Source organism: Diadema antillarum, unplaced genomic scaffold (genome assembly GCF_040938485.1).
Source record: "Diadema antillarum isolate AM-2024a unplaced genomic scaffold, OU_Dant_1.0 seq00000057_RagTag, whole genome shotgun sequence".
NCBI lineage: Eukaryota > Metazoa > Echinodermata > Echinoidea > Diadematoida > Diadematidae > Diadema > Diadema antillarum.
This window is the reverse complement of record NW_027271163.1, coordinates 946,082-964,636: the sequence shown is the minus strand read 5'-3', so window position 1 is coordinate 964,636 and position 18,555 is coordinate 946,082. Positions and strand designations below refer to the sequence as shown.

Here is an 18,555-nt window from a genome sequence, read left to right as displayed (position 1 = left end):
TTCACAGTGAAATCAATGAAGATGCTGCTAGGGCCCGTCTGGGATGTTATATTTCTTTTCTTACAGCAGGACAAAAAAAATGTGTTTCTTTGGCTGGTAGAGAGGGATCAGTATACCTTAGATGTATTTCAGCACTCACTGTTTAATTAAATTTTAGACCATTTTGTTACACTCTTCTTCTTTCCTTTCATTCACTAGGACTGTACATTTATGGCCATTATCTTTCCTCCAACCTTAAAGCCACTGTCAGCTGCCAAAACTTGTGCAACATCAGAAGAAAAAAAGAAGAGATAAGCAAACAAACACGATGCAACAGAAGTATACAAACTTGAGATGAGCTACGGCCCTTGCCTAAAAAGAGTCTATTAGTTGTCTCATCTTCCTCCAAGTAGGTGGAGATTCCACACTGGAAGGCAGTCCAAGTGCCATGCACCATAACATGGAGTACTGGTTTTGTTTTTCAGATTTTGTTTTACATCACGTTTCTGGCTGCTCTCATCCTACTATGCCCATGATACCACCTCCAGCCATCCTGCCTGGAAATCTGGACCATGTCCGCATCTTTGCAAAAACAAGTGATGATCGATCAGCAGCTCTGGGCAGAGTCAGTTAGAGCACTGCGACGGTGCCTCCTTTTCTGGTTGCAGATTTTTGCCCCCAACTTCCAAGTCGACCATTTGTTCGCTGCAAAGCTTCGCTCGCAGTCTCAAATGACACTGCCTCCGTCTCTTGAAGGGGTCGGCACACAGGCAGCTTTGCTTCGTCACATCCACGACGGCATCTGCTTCTGGACTATTGCTACGGCGTCGGGTCGGCCCATTTCCTGCAGGGCTCCGGCTAGCCTCATAAGGGCACCTTCTTCACAGTCGCGGGCCTCCCACAGGTCCAGGATTTGGTCCGTGGGACTCGACTTGATGGCAAAGAAGTTGATGTACCTGTTTTAGGATTCATGAGGGGGGTGTAGGGAGAGGAGGTGGTAGAAGAATGATGAGAAGTTCTTATTCCTAAATGCGTAAATATTGGTGTGATTAAAACCCTGATGCATGACATATGAGAGAGTGAAAAGAAAAAATGCTGAGCAATATATATCACAAATTTCAAATTTGCAAAACAAGCAGAATGTAGAGTTACAAATTTTGATCAGGCTACAATAAAACAAGCTAAAGAATCACACTAACTTTGCTTATAACAATGGAAGAGCTTATAAGATTGAAGGACTTTGACACTGGAGCAGATAAAAAATATGGGGGTATTCAACCAAATGCCTGTAAAATGACTTGGCAAGTTGTAAAGTGTATGGGCACATGATTTGAGGTAAACGGATGGTAGTTTCTCTTGTACACAGAGCTAATATAGTATTGAATTGATGACATCTATTGATTTCTCATTTTTTTACACACTAATAACATAAACCATACATATGCTTAATGATTTACTGCATACATGCAATATTTTGCGGTGTACAAAAACTAAAAAATATTCCACTCTGCAGAGCCAATGGGAAACAAAAGTAACGCAAATATATTGGGAGGTATTAATCTATTTACAAAAACACTCTCCCCTGCAAAAATCATATGTGATCTATTTTCACTAATAATGGCTTTGTGGGATATATAGATTACAGGAATATGTTTCACTTTTCCGGTGACGCTACTCACCCATCAACTCCCAGCTTCCTAGCCAACATCCTCCAGTCGTTACCCTTGGCTTTAGGCGTGTCCAGGCAGGAGCAGAGGGCCGCTCGGACCGGCTTGGACAGATGGAAGGCTTTCTGGGGAGGCTCCATGTTGCAGTTGATGTAGCCGTTCAGGCACAACTCCTGGTCACCGCAAACCTGCTAGTCAGAGGGAGATGAAATGTGAAATATTTCTTTAGGCATCTCCCAATTGAGTTTAAAACCACAGTTGTTGTTGTTCTTTTTCTCTCTTTTTTTTTAGTCATTGTATGTCTCTTATGTTTGAAACATGCACATATCAGCTACAGGCTTACATTTGCCATTAAGAATCTGAATGCTTTGCCGCGTGAAGGATGTTTATGTGAATTGGTAATTGGCCTCTGTGTTTTTGCTTGAGTGACTGCACCTGCTGTTTCTTGGACCTGAGTTAATGTATAATTTACAAAGTATCTTTCAATGAACTTGCAGTAATTGATTCTTTATATAGTTTCCTGTGTATGTATGTATACATCTCTTCTTTTTTTTTTCGCTCTTTGCACGTTCACCCAATGATGATAGTTTGTGTTTTGAAGTATGTTTAGTTCCCTGTATTTTTTTTTTGAGTATTCATTCAATGATATATGTATTTTGTTGTTTATCTGTTGTCAATATGTGTTTCTGAATGTGTGACAAAACCAATTTTTCATGCCATGTTTTAATACATAATTTGGACAAATAAAGAAATGAATGAATGAATGAGTGATAATCCGAATGAAATCTACAGACAATAACATAATCATCCCATGCCTGTGTTTTATTTCATAACTGTAAATTACCAATAGGCCAATTTTTATTCACACATTCAAATTCATGGATTGTTTGATGTTTCACGCTACGGAAATTTCTAAGTGTAGCAAAAAAAGCTGCTGAAAATTGCTTATCCAATAGTGGCGAGCCAATGGAGTAAAATGGAGTCAAAAGGGGCCCGAGCTTTTGATCCTAGCAGAATCTTCATCAGAGGCAAAATGAGTACGGAAATTTCTGACAACAAATTGGATATCACCATATGTATGTTCACAAAGATGGGGTTTCCTCTCTATGACCTTCCTATCTCTCTCCCACATGTTTGGCAGCCACTGCTGAATTAATTTTACTATAACTCTTAAAAACAGCAACATTTTAATGATAACTTCTTTGTAAAAAAAAAAAAAACAGAGTCAAACTTTCTCATCCATGATGATGAGACTTAATTATCTATGAAGTATACAGTATGCCATCATCCTGTGAATGCTATGAAAAGCTTCGCACAACAATGTGAAATCTACTTTGTGATGCGCTTTGACCACTTACACCATCAACATTCCTTTCCATGACTTGCATACTGGTAGTGTAGGTGCCCTGTGTGACCTCCAGCCGACACCCGATGGGACCGATTCCAGGCTCCGTCTTGGCCAAGGCAAATGAACAGTGTAACGTGTTGGACGTTCCACTCCATACATGATAAAACGGAATCTCCTACAAATCAAACAGACACGGTAGTAGAGGTGATTTTAATGATGAATAGGTTTTGTTTCTGTAACATCATTCTCATCAAGGGTATTATATGACACACAGTGCTGCTACTACTGGGAAAAAGTAGAAATGAAGAAAGATTTAAAACTTACAGTCTACTTGTTGCAATGTAGCATTAAGCATAATTCTTGAAAGTCTAAAATTACTGATTGTACATATTCTGAACTGCACTTATACTTTTCGAAGTTTGCAAAATATGTCATTTTGCAACTCAAAATTGGTCTTTGAATTGATTTTTTTTTTGTCATTGTTGTTTAAAAAAGAAAGCAAAATATCAGGGTCTCATTTCGATTCATATAGGTTGTTGGGAAAGCATTTCTTGCTAGAAAAGTAATTTCTTGTTGCAACAGCCAATGAGGAAGCAAGAAGCATGTCATCATCAAGACACTTGCCATTGCAGCGAGAATTGCTGTCATAGCAACTCTTTATGAAATGGAGCCCAGGACTTTCTAGAATTTAGAATCTAGCTTAAATTGGAATTGATGATATACATATATATATTTTATCTCAATTATAATTTACATTTATATATTTCATCTCAATTATAACTCTGCATCTTTTATGTCAACATTGAAGATGCAAATTGACAACTTGATGACTGAGGAACAATTAATGTGCACTTTTCCAAGCCAGATAAAATTGCCCCAGTCTCTTGTTCCAATTCTGATCGGTGAACAGTTTTGTGGGAGTGCACTGTTGGGGTGATGTCCGGTACCAACCTGACAGTTCTTGGCCAGCTTGCATTGCCAGCCAGACACAATGTCATGGATCTCCAGGCGAAGATTATTGCCGTTGTCGTGGTAATCGAATTGACACGTTCCCTGGAGAGGCTGTCCACCCAACCTCCTCTCTACTTCTTGGATGTGCTGTTAGGGGAAAACAAGGAAATGGGGTGTGAATAAAACATTCTCCTCAAATAATTGTTGGTGAAGTATCAAATTGGCAACCTCCCAGGTTCTGCAAACTTCATCCCTGGAAAGTCTTTGAATCGCTTATCTTACAATAAGTGAAATATCCTGAAGCACCCTGCTAAATATTCAACTGTTATCTTTCAAACATCATTCCAGCACTCATTTGCAATTCGAGAAAATACATTTTTTTTTTTTGGGTGGGTGTGCATTTGAGAGATACTGTGCCATGTACTGTAAAAGTTACAACGCTATTGCGCACATGCACACACGAAGATTCCGCGCATTGAATGTATTGATGGTCAACACACACACAGCGATACCGCGCAATGTAGGTACAAGCATGTTATAAAGTACTCGAGAGACAGGATTTCAGGTAAGCCTCCATTCAATCTTAATTTCAATTTGATAAATAAAAGAATAATTGGATAATATTTTGGATTTTCATGTGCAAAATGAAACATTTTTTGCCGACTGTGAATTCAGATTTTGCCGACCGCGAATTTAAACACACGCGAAAAAGTCGGTACCGATGGAAACCGCGAAAGTATCTGTACGCGAAAGAAACCACTTTTAAAGTAATGCCCTCTAATGCGGGTGCCATGTTGACTTTATGTACTACACATATAAGCATCACTTTCACCCTTTTTATCGGATACTGCAGATCATTCACTCTAACGGCAAATATATTTTGAGGAAGTTCACAGAGTTCTTTAACTATTAAAGAAAATGCAAGATGTGGCAAAAAATCGGCACATGCATTTAACACAACATTATGCCATCTTAACTTAAATTTTGTGAGGAACTGGAACAGACGACCATTAATCTGAATGTTGCATTTTAGTACAATATTCTTCATTCTGGAGATTTCGAAGGATTTTTTCTCTGGTAAGATTGCCCACACTTCATATATTGCACATATGGAACTTTATTTGTGAAAACATGTGAATTGAATAAAGTATTTCTGATTAAAAGAAATGAATACTTTTCTTACCACTTTCTTGAAAATTATTTTCCAGTATTAACTTTTCTCCATTACGTAGCCTTTGCATACAAGAAGAGATGGCTCGCTTACCTCGAGAGCGTCAGGCGTGTCCTCCGCTATGTAGACCTTGATGTGGTAGTCCAGCGTGGAGCGCAGCGCCGGCCCAAAGGCGAGCAGCTTTAACCGCTTGGCTGCCTGCCTCTCGGGCTGTGACTCGCCGCTGAACGTGTACCACCCCAGCTGGTCTGTGACGATGCAGCAGCGGTGACTGTCCACCTGGCAGAAGACGGGCGAGTTCAACGTCTCCTCCCCGACCGTCGTTTGCGTCTGTCAGGTGACAATGGACACATCTCACTAGTTAAGTACTGTTTCACTGCTGTTTAATGTGTTACCAATACTTGCAGGCTTGAAGAGTAAACATATGATGCACAGGCTTGAGTGGCCTGGTGAGATATATACAACAATGGATGAACAGACTTCTTTTGAATGTCTTAAAACTCACCTGCAAAAGGTGAATGTGTTTAAACAATTCTTAAACCTTAAGAAATCGGCATTAATGCAGACACTATTTTGCTTTTAACTATTAGTTTCGTCACACTAGAATAACCATGTCGTCTTTCTCTTACTGTTTTGATTTAAAAAGTCAAAGAAAGCTGAAATTGACTCTTTGTCTGCCATGGTGTAAACACCCCTGTGTACCACATCATTCTGAGACTGCAACACATTTTGGGAAAACAGTCCATTCTTCAAAGGCACGTAGCTATTTACAGAAGATTTTATGCTCAAAATGCAGTATAGCAAAAGGGTACAGAATACTGCAAACTTTGCTGTGATGTACATTTTACGACAAAATTTGGCTTTTCTTTTCTTGTACAAAGATAGCCAGTCTTCAAAACAAATCGGTTAGTGCATAGTCATGTGCTTGAGCAAAATATGTGAAATTTGAAAGCCATCATCTGAGTTGGATGTGCCAATGCGGCACAAAAAGAGTTCAGTAACGTTGTCATCATCCTGAGCATTTGAAGATACAGACAGATGGAATCATACCTCCCAGCATTTGTCATCGGTAGGGTGTGTGCCACTGCCGAAGACAGAGAACCTCCAGTCATTCTTGCTCATCTGGGCACTGTGAGGCAGGACCAGGACCACAGACTTGGCCAGGACCACAGTTGGCGGACCACACAGGACCACGGGGCTCAGCAGAGTCTGGTTGTGCTCCGTGTGAGGGCGGTCCATCAGCTCGTGGGAGACGGCCAGGTAGATCTCCTCCGTCTGCCCCCTGGGTATGGCACCCTCGGGTATCATCAGGCTGACTCCTGCGGGGTGGGAAGGTTAGAAGTGGTTCGGCCTTAAATTACTGATAGACTTTTCTTTTGAAGCATAATGAAAAGTGAATATTTTAGTTTTCTTAGAAATATCACCACTGAATTCATGGTTTTCATATGCATTTTTTAACTAATCGGCTTTTTTAGGCATAGGCATTTTTAACTATCAAATATAGGTAATTTGAATTATCAAATATTACAAAAAAAGAGAGAGAAACACAAAAATACAACAATATTTAACACTCACATCCAAGCAGGAAGGCAAACCTTACGAAATTTGAAGATGCTATTTTCATGCTAGCAGGTGAATTAACCAGACCATGCTCTCTCTTACAAATTCTTATAACTACCACTTTCAAGCTTTCTGACATCCATTTTGAATGGCATGCCCTAGCCCACAATCTTGCAAATCACACACCTGCATCTTGTAGGACCAGTCTGCCTCCTCTGAAGCCCACATGACCCTTGGCTATGCTGAATTCTGACTGTGGAGGGAGCCCTCCGGCACTGCCCATGGATCCCCTCCCGGGGTCTGAGTCGTACATGGACTGTGGCTCCAGGCTCTCCTCTGAGGAGTGACCCTGTAGCACATAGTTCTCATCAGCCTCCTCCATGATGTAGCCATTGTTGTCCTCCAGGTCGCCATAGCAACGGGCCTGGCAGTACCGTGGATCTTGGGGATCGGGCGGGTTGAGCGTTGCATATATGTGCTTGTCCTGCCCGGGCCCGACCAGCGGCACGTACGTGTGACTCTTGGTCGGCGACAGCGTGTGCGAGTGCGGATGGGAGTGCAGGGAGCCGTTTGTGAGGGAGTACTGCGAAACGTCCGAAGACCCAAGGCAGCCCAGCTGCGTAATCGTCCCGCCCTTCTTCGGGGAGAACGAAACTGTGAGCGGGTGGGGCAACTTCCCGTTGGTCAGGTCCGGGTGATGCGGATGAGTCGGCGTGCACGAAATGGGGACCTTCTCGTCGGGGTTTGGCAGGGCAACGTGGGTAGCGCGCATGGAGTGAGTGGTTTGTGTAATGTCTGGTTGCGCTGTAAGCATAGCCAGGTTACATTCTTCTGTTAGCATCGGCATGGCAACGACACCCCAGACCAAAATAAAAACAAAAAAGAACAAAACCAAAAAAATCTCAACAAACCATGCAAAATGAAATCAATAAGGATATGATAAAACAAAATAATTTAAACACTATCACCACTTGTACTATTGGATCAATAACAACATCGACAACAAAAAAGTTTGTTGGGGGTTATCTAGAAATCATAACAATACAACATATCAATAAGGGTAGAATATATTTTAAGGGAAAAAGACATTTGGAAAAGAGCAATCACTTTAAGCCTAATAAGGCATGAAAATAGCATGGACTATAACATGTTGTAAACATGGGCAATGGTCACATTTAAAAATCATGACATGTAAAAAACAACTTTTTGGAAGTATCACCATGAATCGCTGCAAAGCTAATTTCAAAATTGGTCACAGTGACAAGAAAATGTTATACTAAAAACAGAAATGTACTGTGACTGGCAGACAACAAAGTGTGCGACTTTTATTTTACAAAGCAGTTCTTACTGTATGTATGCTAAAACAGGAAACTTGTCTGGTATACACTACTCTCACTTCTGTTTGTTTGTATACATTCCTGCTTGGAATGATTATATTGCACTGTTTGTGGCAAGTGACAATCAATCACAGCACTGTAAAATCAAGACAAGGAAAAATAATTCTATTCAATCTATAAAAGTAGGATGTGGATACGTACATTGAAAGAAAAGACTACCTGGTAAAAATTTGACAAGCACAGAATAACAGATAATTGAACGGAAATGGTACTAAAAACGAAAATTCCAGCACCGTCTATCCCCATACATCATAAAACATGTCATTTTTATCAATAAAAAAGAGCTGTCAGGGATACTCTAAGGGTGGTAATGTGGATTTTCCGACTATTGAAAGTTATGACATAAACAAGGAGTTCTGGGAATGGCAGAAGGTGGGATAGCTGGTTGGATATGCAATAAATTTTGCACAGTGGAAATACTGACGTATGCTGATGTTTTCCTTTCAAAGACTAAATACATGCATGTTGAATTAGGCATTCGTTTCCCTATAACCAGGACATCTACCTTCAAAGAGAGCAATAGATTTGTTTAATGACTTATTGAAAGAATTAGAGTATGAACTGCCGATAAAGAATTGCTTGTCTCGTACATTTAGAAAGCTTGGCCACGCCTTGCCCACTACTGCAACAACTACGGCACCCATACTTGATCATAAAGATGGAAATTATATAATGGTAGAACCAGGCAAAGTGAATAGCTCATTACCTATGAGCCCTCAAGGGTAAATAACTATGAATTTGGATATATCACTTATCCTGCCTGTAAAATGAAAATTTTTCACAGTTGCAAACCAGAAAGGATTTTTTTTTTGTCCTCCATTCCATTTCTAGCCATTTCTTTCAACCAAGGCTGTCATCTTAATTGCAATCACTATATGCCTGTTCTTCTTCTTCTCATTAGTTCCATGACATTTGCTCCTGTGACAACTGCTCCCATGAAACATCTGCATGCTTAGCCAAACATATATTCTACCCTCAAATATAATCCTAACCCTAATCCTCACATCAAATTAAGCCTAAAAAACTATCACAACCCCAACCCTAATGCTACTAAATCCTTGTAGAAAACAAGACCAGAGCCATTGTTGCAGGAGCTAATGTTGTGTCACCCTTCTCTTCAGCTCACAAACACATAGGAATCGAGGCTAACCTGTTGATGTAGTGGTGAAGCTGGGCGTGTTCCGTTTCCTCTTGGTGGTCAGGTAGATGGCGATGAAGATGAAGACGAGCAGGAGGACGATGACAGCCAGGGATATGCCGATGTAGAGCGGGATCTCAGAGAAACCTGACTTCTTGGCTGAGTAGAAGAAGGAGGAGAAATGTGCAGGACATGATGAGTTTGAAGTCGGTATCATCAGGCTGCACAAGATGCCAGCAGCCCCCTTCCCCCATCAGTAACTCTTTTGTTGCTGCTGTTTACTACACTGCATGCAATATCAGTGGCATTTCACAGCAGAGGGTTTATCACCATTCAATTTCCAATTCTCTTCTTGTGCAAATTGTGCAGTTGAAAGGAAGGGATAATTTGCTTTTCAACTGTACAAAGTCTTGACAGAATAGGCCAGATCAAAACTAATTGACTTCATGGTAAGATTACCATGCACATTGTAGGTGGCAAGGATCACAGGCCACTTTTCCATCAACTCTACTTCCTAAAGGTACCAGTAACTGCAGATTTATAGCAACTTTTGCTGCAGCATTTTCATCAATTCAGAAGAGTAGGGCTAAGCTAAAAAAAAAAACTACTACTAAAATACTCCAATCTATATTTTCCTCATGCTCATCCACTACTCTCTGTAAAGAATACAGATGAAAAATGTAATGTATGACGGGTGAAGAAAGAAGGAGAGTGCAGAGAGAGAGAGAGAGAGAAGTGCAAAAAAGAGCCTGAGGGAGATAGGGAGCAAAATATTGAAGGATATCGCCGTGCAGATATTTGACGATGAGATGAAGTGACATTTCAAATGAATCGGGGAAATGGACGGATAACTGAAACTCATTCGTGTGCCCTCCCTGCCTTCACAACCAATAACATCCTCAAAACTTCATCTCTGTGAGGAGTGTATTTGTGAAAAAACAAAACAAAGAAACACACAATATCAAATCGCCCATATCAACTAAGAAAGCTGTTTGGTAAATGCATTGTGTATTTCATTCTTTTTTTTGGGGGGGGGGGGAGGGGGAGATTAAAATAGCTTTAATTATCTGTTTACTCTGAGTAAAAATCCATTATCCTTTAAGTGATATTAAGAGATACAGAATTTTACAGTTGCAAATTTCAAGTACATGGTTAGAAAATATGAAGTAAAAGACAGCATTAATTGTTCACTTCAGGTTGACAAATCAGCCCAGTTTGCTACATGACCAGATGTGAGCTGAACATTATACAACAAATAGGAAGATCGCCCTCTAGTGGCAAGGTGCTAGACAAGTCAGCCAAACCACAAATTCCAGCAACCTTGTTTTGGGCTGCATTCCCCTTGTTAGTTGTTGCTGTTGCTTTTTAACAATGAGCTTAGAATACTATGCAATACTACCGATAATCACAGGAGAAGAAAAAGAAACAAAGATTGAAAAGTCATTTTGCAGAGATTGTTCACATTCAGTCTGATAAAAACAAAGGAGTTCATCAAATTAGCACAGAATTACACTCATATACAGAACACACGTTTACCTTCGGTTTTTGCTACAAGATGAAACCAGTTCTTGTTAATATCCATCCATACACTGGTAGTACAAAATTGTGAGTAACAACAAGTGTGCTGAAAATGGGGCGAAATAACTCAACAACAAATGAAGCAAAAGAAACAACAAAAAATGAAAATAAAGATATAGAGCTGGATAAATTCATCTCGAAAAGAAAAGCGACAAATTTCTCACCAGAAGGGTTTTGTGAGGTTGTGTCTTCTCCACTGGGGGATAAGAGGGTCCTGTCTTCAAACACTGAGCGAGGGAAATAAATCATAATCAAATCAAATCATAGTCACATCTATCCACCAGATGTTAAAATATCCATGCAAACATATCATTTAGGGAATGGTTACAAACTTACATGCATCCATTTACAAGGTAATAGGAAAATATGCACACATAGGTGAAATGTTTAAGTGTATTGGTATGAGACATCTATAGTTAAAGGGATGGCATAGTATTGGTTTACATGCGGATTCAACTTTGAACTTTTTTGTGAGATACTTATAAACCACTTCATGAAATGTTCAAAGGCATGCAATTTTAAGAGGAATTCAAAGTTTATTTGTTGAAAATCAGTTTTGAAATGGCTGAGATATAAAAAAAATAAGGTAACACAAAGCGATCCTAATCAAAGGTGGGTTCCCACCCTTTATTAGGATCGCTTTGTTTTAAATATCTCAGCCATTTCAAAACCATTTTGCACCAAATAAACTTTGAATTCCTCCTGAAATTATATGATCTTTCATTATTTCATAGGTTTCTCATTATCTCAACAACAACAACAACAAAATCATCGTCAAAAAATGTTGGAAACCTGAAGCCCTATCTCAACCAAAACAGTATCATCCCTTTAAGAGATGGGAGAACTGAGAAGTACACCTGCTACGAGTTGGGAGGGTAAGTGTCTTTATTCTTATATCATTCTGGTACTGTAAAACCACAAATATTCACGGCATGAAACTTTTATGAATTTCAGATATTGTCGTGTAACATGGTCTTTGTCCAAACATAATTATACTACCTCATTAAGAAGTGACATAATTCTTTGTCTCTTTGTAGGCTTTCCATTCATCTTTTATTTCACCTTCTCTTGGGGACGCAAATTTAACCCTTACGATGATACAACTTTTATTTCATGTGGCCAAATCAATTCAATCATAATCTTTCAGTCTCCCTTTACAAGGGTCATACTTCACATTTCCATTAATCACACACAGCAAAATTCCATCAAAGTATCCTGCTGTTAAAAAAGAATGGTGGAAATGTTAGAGCACTTCTTATCTTGCTGTTTTACCTGTCAGCTTCATTTCATATAATTCTATGTTATCTCTGCACCTTAAACATGAATGACAGATAATGTACTACTACCCATGGGTCTGCTACTTAAAGGAGACATAAGACGTGATTAGCTCTCGGCAAGACGGATTGCGCAGGATAAGGTTTGACGTCCCAGAAATACATAATTGTCAGCAATCGTATGAGGCGCATGAACTGGACAGAACTGTGCCGTGACCGGGTGATGCTATCAAAACTCTTTAACGCAAAATGCTCTCATGATCGGACCTTTCTTCAGTAAATTGCATATTTGTCGAGAACTGATCATATCCGACATGACAAAACTAAAAGCAGCGATACAGCCAATTTCCTTGCATGATGCACACAGCTGCTTCTCCATGAGTGTACATTACAGAAACGTGATTAAATCTATCACTGCAATAGGGGAGATTTCCGTGAAATCACTGATCATGTTCACTCAGGTAAGATGTTCTGTCATCTTTGCTGATTGTCAACACCTTAATTGTAAGTGAATGAATAATTCACATGGACAAATCTTGTTTCAAGTTATTTGGATGTTGTATGTACACACCAGTATAGCATCATGCAATTTGTGCATATCTTTCCACACTTTCAAATGTTCATTGTCTAGAATATTTGTCATACTCATCTCGCATATAGGCAATACAGTTAGCTTTTGCAAGTAAAACATGATGCCACATGCAACCTAGCTGAAAACAAAGACCCACCTTAAATTACATGAATATACACATACACTTGATGAGAATATACAATGCATATTCCCAAAATGCAACTCACAGACTTTGGAATGTTATCAATCTAACTTTTTATATATCAACTAAGTTGTTTCAAGTGTGAGGCAAGGACAAGCTTGCATTATTTGCCATTTGGGAAGCAAAAGGATGTTCATTCAAACATCACCAGGGACATGTTTTGTGCCTTTTTGCTTCTCACAGAACCAAATAACTATACAACAGATGTACAGAGCACATTCTTGGTGTGCTGAGTGGAAGACATCTTCTTTCGGCATAGAGTTTCAAAGAGATGAGGAGAATTTGATGTATGTATAAAGGTGAGTGTACAGGCTTTAGTAGACTGATCACAGACATACCAACACACATACTGTACATTCACACACATTTAGGCAAACACAAAAGCTGATACATTTCTGTCAACAAACGTAATGCACCTCTTTCAGCAACTGCTTTCAGGAAGGGACCCTTTTGACACCACACTTTACCCCCTTCCACTCCCACGAGCATCCCAACCACACCTCACGACCTCACTTCTCCTGTGCAGTGCACAGAGGAGGAGTGTTTCGGAAGAGATGAACAAATCTATCGCCAGTCAATCTGCTTAACTTTGGAAGAGAGGCGATGTTAGAAAAGCAAATTATTGGGCTTTGGATTACATTCTACATTTTCAGAGAGAGAAAGAGAGAGAGGTCATGAGAGAGGGTGTTGAATCTTTTGAGAGGAGGCTTACTTTTACGCTTTGTGGTATCGAGGGTAACGTATCCGATACCATCTGTCTCCTCACTGGAATGAATACTATTGTTTCTTAACGCGTAACACACAAGACAAACACACACACACACACACACACACACACACACACACACACAAAGTGCTGTTGAGACACTCGTCACGCTACCATCTGCTCCATACGTATATTTCCCAGAACTCAATGACCATGCAGCAGCATTGCTCAACAGTGAGTGGACTATCACAAATTTTGTTGTGAATAACTTTGTTTTTAGTTTTTATCTCATATATCAGACACACCGTCACTCAGGTTGAGTGTGTAAGAATTGGGAGAGCTGAGATTGTCTAAACTCTACAGCTTAAAGACAATTTCAAAGGCAGACCATAGTGATGGTGACTTATACTAGGCACCACTGTTTTATATAACAAATTTTCCCCTACATTTTTTGTTCTATCTTTATAAGATAAAAAGCTTTAAGATGTGTTTCATAAGGCAAAGTTACGTGTAACAGTGAAATGTGAGAGAGTAGATTTCACTTTAAAGTGATTTGGTTTGTTTGAATATCTAGCAACTTCAACTGGCTCCCTCTTTGCAAATATCATTGCTAAGTATGTGCAACTTTACACAAACTCTTGCTTCAAAGGACATAATTTATTCTCTTTTAATGCATTTCAAAAAGGAGACTGCGTAAAGTTTTGTGTCCAGGGGACTTGTGAGGTGATGACATCATCAATCACCTCATCTAATTTGCATATCAGATTGTGACCGATGTCATTGATTTGTGACTACATGCAAGACTTTGAAAGTTGATAACTTTCCCATTGCATGTTGGATTTTGATAAACTTTTAAAGGTACATGGAAGCAAGATTCAAGAGGGTGCCATTGCATAAACGAACGCTTGTGCCTATGCATCTGCCAGGTTGGAAACATTTAAATAAAACTGATTTATGTGGCTTGCATGTCAAAAATTGGTCAAAGTACTATCGATCTCAGCTAATCTGTTGATTTAAACCATTGCTCCTGGCTGGTTCTGCCAACTACATAAAGATCCCTTCGAAGACAATTCTTGCTTGCTAGCTTTTAGCCATGGAAACTTGGGTGTAAATACATGATCTACTTCTGATTGACGGTTACCTGGCTTTACATCATCAAACTCTGTAATGGAGATGTAATGAAATGAAAATGTAATGAAAATTATCGCGCCATCTGACAATGCACTCTTGAACTCTGGGTCTAATCATTATCTGTAAGGTAATTGATTCTACTCTAGATATCGCAGTAAACTAGAATGAGGAGTGGCGTTCTACTCCAACGTTCTTCGCACTCTTTCGGTTACGGTTGGGGGAAAATCCTACCGAAGGTTGTCTGAAGGGGTCGAGGAGGCGCTACCAGAGATGTGATTTGAGTTGAGCCTCGTGTCCCCGGGCGGTCAAAGCGGAGCGCGTCTGATGCAGCATTCCACTGCTGCTTCCACTTTACCCCAAATCCCCATCAAAGTCGCAATCTAAAACAAATGTCGAGATTGCTTCCAACGACCTGGCAGATAATATGTGACAGAATGATGGGCTGCCGAGGCCGATAAAGGAAATTGGCGAGGCACTTTTTGTTTCTTTTCACCCAGCCGAGCAATTACTCAATCCCCCGGTGACTGCGTGCATGATGGTGCAGGCACGTGGGACCAATGAGTGGGGGTGGAGGAATATATCGCTTGGGGTAAACACACATGTACAACATCCACACCACAGCCAGAAAGATTATGATGGACAGTTACCACGCCATCACACTCACAGGCACTGGACATATTGATTCCTTACCCAACAATACAAGATAGCAACTCCCACACGTAAAATGGCAAATTCCTCTCTCAAACCTTAAACTTGACATTACAGTGGGCATACATCAGAGAGATCCAGCACAAGTGGACAAAGATATACATTCCATTCACTTGTAGTAGAAATTCAAGCAATATTAATCCATTCATATGTCAGATTTCTTCTTGAGTGAGGCATGTCTTATACTTTCATCAAATGCATCACATGCCAGATCATGCATGAAGATCATAAGTCAAGTATTTTATGTCGACTTCTGAATGAACCCTGCATGCAAGCTGTTTGAATTCATGGCCACATGATGATGAAGATTGACACAACACATTCATTTTTTAATGAGTGTTCAATATTAGAAGTTACACATTGCAAAATGCACCAAAATATTTACATTCTAAACATTGTTGATGCAGCATTCATAAACACAATGGTTGACATGTTCGACAAGTTTGACATCATACGATAAAAAATGAAGCAAGATTTCACACTTGCTACACTAATTTATCCCAGAATACATTTGACAGGAGGCATCATACTAATGACTACAGTATGACACTAAATATGATCCTATTGATATGAAATCTATACTCGAGCATGTTCAAACATGTGCATGTACAAGCATAGATTCTTGTTTTTCTCTATGTTCTGCCTGCATGGCGGCTATGCATCAAGTTGGTTAATTAAGATGTTTATGCCTGCCACTAACCTGGCCTGCAGCAAACCAGGGGTCCATTTCATGATAGTCTTATGAGAGACTTCTTGCTTATAAGACACACTTATGCGAGACTTCATGGAATGGATTTCAGAAGTATTAAACTCTCATGAATGGATTCTCTGTAAATAATGATAGGTGAACGTTTAAATGTCCTCTTTCTGTGGGCTCAGAATGATAGAGCATATGTTTGCCTTCATTACGTGTGATACAAAACGCATCGAGCTACTCTTTCATTCCAGCAAGCTTTCCTATGACGACCGACGGCAGATTCCTCGCGCAAGACACGACAACTTGGTCAGCGCAGAGGCATGGAACCTTTGCTACCCTTTTACTGTGTCAACGAAACAAACCATTCCAAATTTGCTCCCATCGACAGTTGGCAAACTTCTGCGAGCTGCCCGAGAAAACACGACTTTCGTGAAAAAGAGAAGAGGAAAAACTATAAAAAGAAAGGACAAAAAAAAAATTGCAATCCAATATTCTAGGGCAGTTTGATCAGAAAAGAGGAGACTTTTTGACACTCGCTTCCCTCATGTCGGATTGTCTCTCTCTCCCTGGATTTGACATTCTTTCTTGACTCTTGTCTTGGACGCGAGTGAATACAGGCCACACTCTCCATATTTGTTGCATTACTCACATGTGTAGCACCAATATGCTGTGCAAACTGTGATCTAGGTAGGATTTTTTTTGTGTGACATCAAGTACAGGGAAAAACATAGCGCGCTGGTGTTATGAATGCAATATTTGTCTTACTGGTCTTTCGGCCCAAGGTTCATTTTCGTGAAAGCTCTGGTTGAAAACGAAATGTGGGGCAGCCAAAGTTCTATCCATAGATCACCTAGGATGGAATTAAAGTAGGTTTGCATTAAAATATCATTGCAAAGTTTACCACTACAGGCCTAAGTTTGGAAAACGTTTGCATTTTCACCATTTAGATTTTTTAAAACTTTAATGAAAGTGAACGCTGGAGCAAAACGGTGAATAATTCAAACTGAAAAATTAAAGCCATATCATAGATTTGTAAAATTTTTTGGTAGATCTAAACTGGTTAGTGTATTCATGACCTATGACAGAACAAACAAACAAATAAATGAAAAACAACAACAGGAAACTTCATTACAGTGTTACCCTTGCACCACCAAACATCTGCTTTGATGGTAAAGAGTGAAAATACAGAATGAGGAATAAGTCGGTTCATGCTCTATTACCAAGGATACGAGGGAAAAGTTGTTGTCAAGAGATATGCGAGATCTACGGGTGGAGCATGAGGATGGTGTGGAGGACTTGTGCAAAAGACACAAGGACACATACACATCCACACACACGCACACACACATACACACGTCCTTGCCACACACTTTCGGGAGTTGCGGCACCCTCCTTACGGCATTCCCAGATGGGGCTGATGCACCTTCCTCATGTTCCCTCGGTGCTAAACCAATTAACACCGCTGACATATGCACCAAATCTCATCTCTTACTGCTTCACATCTTGTTCACCCCCCCCCCCCCCCCACTAATATCCTGCAATATGACTGCTTCTAGAAGTGACTTCTTCACAGGTAATAGATTCACCTACTCAACGCTAGCCATTCACACTGATGGTGGAAAAGACCAGACTTCGGGCACTTGGCAACATTAGGCAACTTGGCAACATTACAGTCATAAGGCCCGTTCACACACAAGGGAAAAAGTGCGATTTAAAAATCGATTTTCTTATCGCGATCAAATTTTCGAAATTTTTTCGTGTGTGGACAGAAAAATCTCACTAATTACCGCGATCCTTATCGCGATCCAACTCGCACTATTAGTGCGATTTTTCAGAATAATCGCGATTATTTTGCTTGTTTACAAAATCGAGTCTCTTTGAATCGCGCGCGCACGAAACTCTATTGGGACTGCGGGGTGAGTCTTCGGTCATGCGAGTTTCGCGCATGCGCGATTTGGCCACTGATCGTTCTTTCCTTGCTGCGAAGTGCGATTTTACCCTGTGTATGAACGGTCGAAAAAAAAATCGAAATTTGGATCGCGATTGTAATTTCGATTTCCGTTGTGTGTGAACGGGCCTAGTGTTGACAACAATGGAGCCAAAAGATGTTTGAAATGGTACGAAGAAGATCACAAACCACACTGCAGTTGTTTGCCTTGATGTGAAGTTTGCTGCCACACTTTACGATAATGACCCTTACACAAAAAGAACAATATCTGGATTACTCCCTGCGGTTGCGATGAAGTATGAATTGTTGTGAGCCAGCCAGTCTACTGTAAATGCATAAATTCTGTGCATTTCACACTACTTTTGGCTAGCGTGAATTTTAAAACCTGCGAAAATATCTTCATGATTTTCTCTGAACATTTTGAATGGGTTGTGGTACAAATTCAAGAACCCATAAATATGTTTTTGAGCCGCTCAGAGCAAAAAATTAATTGCACTGACAGCACAAATTGATGTGGTATGCAAGGAAG

General features: G+C 40.0%; 1 protein-coding gene across 1 annotated transcript in view; it reads right to left on the bottom strand.

The window, feature by feature from the left end:
• Window positions 1-222: 222 nt before the first annotated feature.
• The window catches only part of LOC139725724 (netrin receptor UNC5C-like), a 156,816-nt gene continuing 138,483 nt past the window's right edge, over window positions 223-18,555 (bottom strand). The window contains exons 9-17 of the mRNA XM_071636808.1: window positions 10,954-11,016; window positions 9,224-9,370; window positions 6,863-7,507; window positions 6,167-6,435; window positions 5,210-5,446; window positions 3,946-4,092; window positions 3,005-3,169; window positions 1,659-1,834; window positions 223-935 (exon numbers count right to left, since the gene is read on the bottom strand). Of these exons, the coding sequence (XP_071492909.1) occupies window positions 764-935; window positions 1,659-1,834; window positions 3,005-3,169; window positions 3,946-4,092; window positions 5,210-5,446; window positions 6,167-6,435; window positions 6,863-7,507; window positions 9,224-9,370; window positions 10,954-11,016 (2,021 nt within the window). The 3' untranslated portion in view covers window positions 223-763. The remainder of the gene's footprint in view (window positions 936-1,658; window positions 1,835-3,004; window positions 3,170-3,945; window positions 4,093-5,209; window positions 5,447-6,166; window positions 6,436-6,862; window positions 7,508-9,223; window positions 9,371-10,953; window positions 11,017-18,555) is intronic.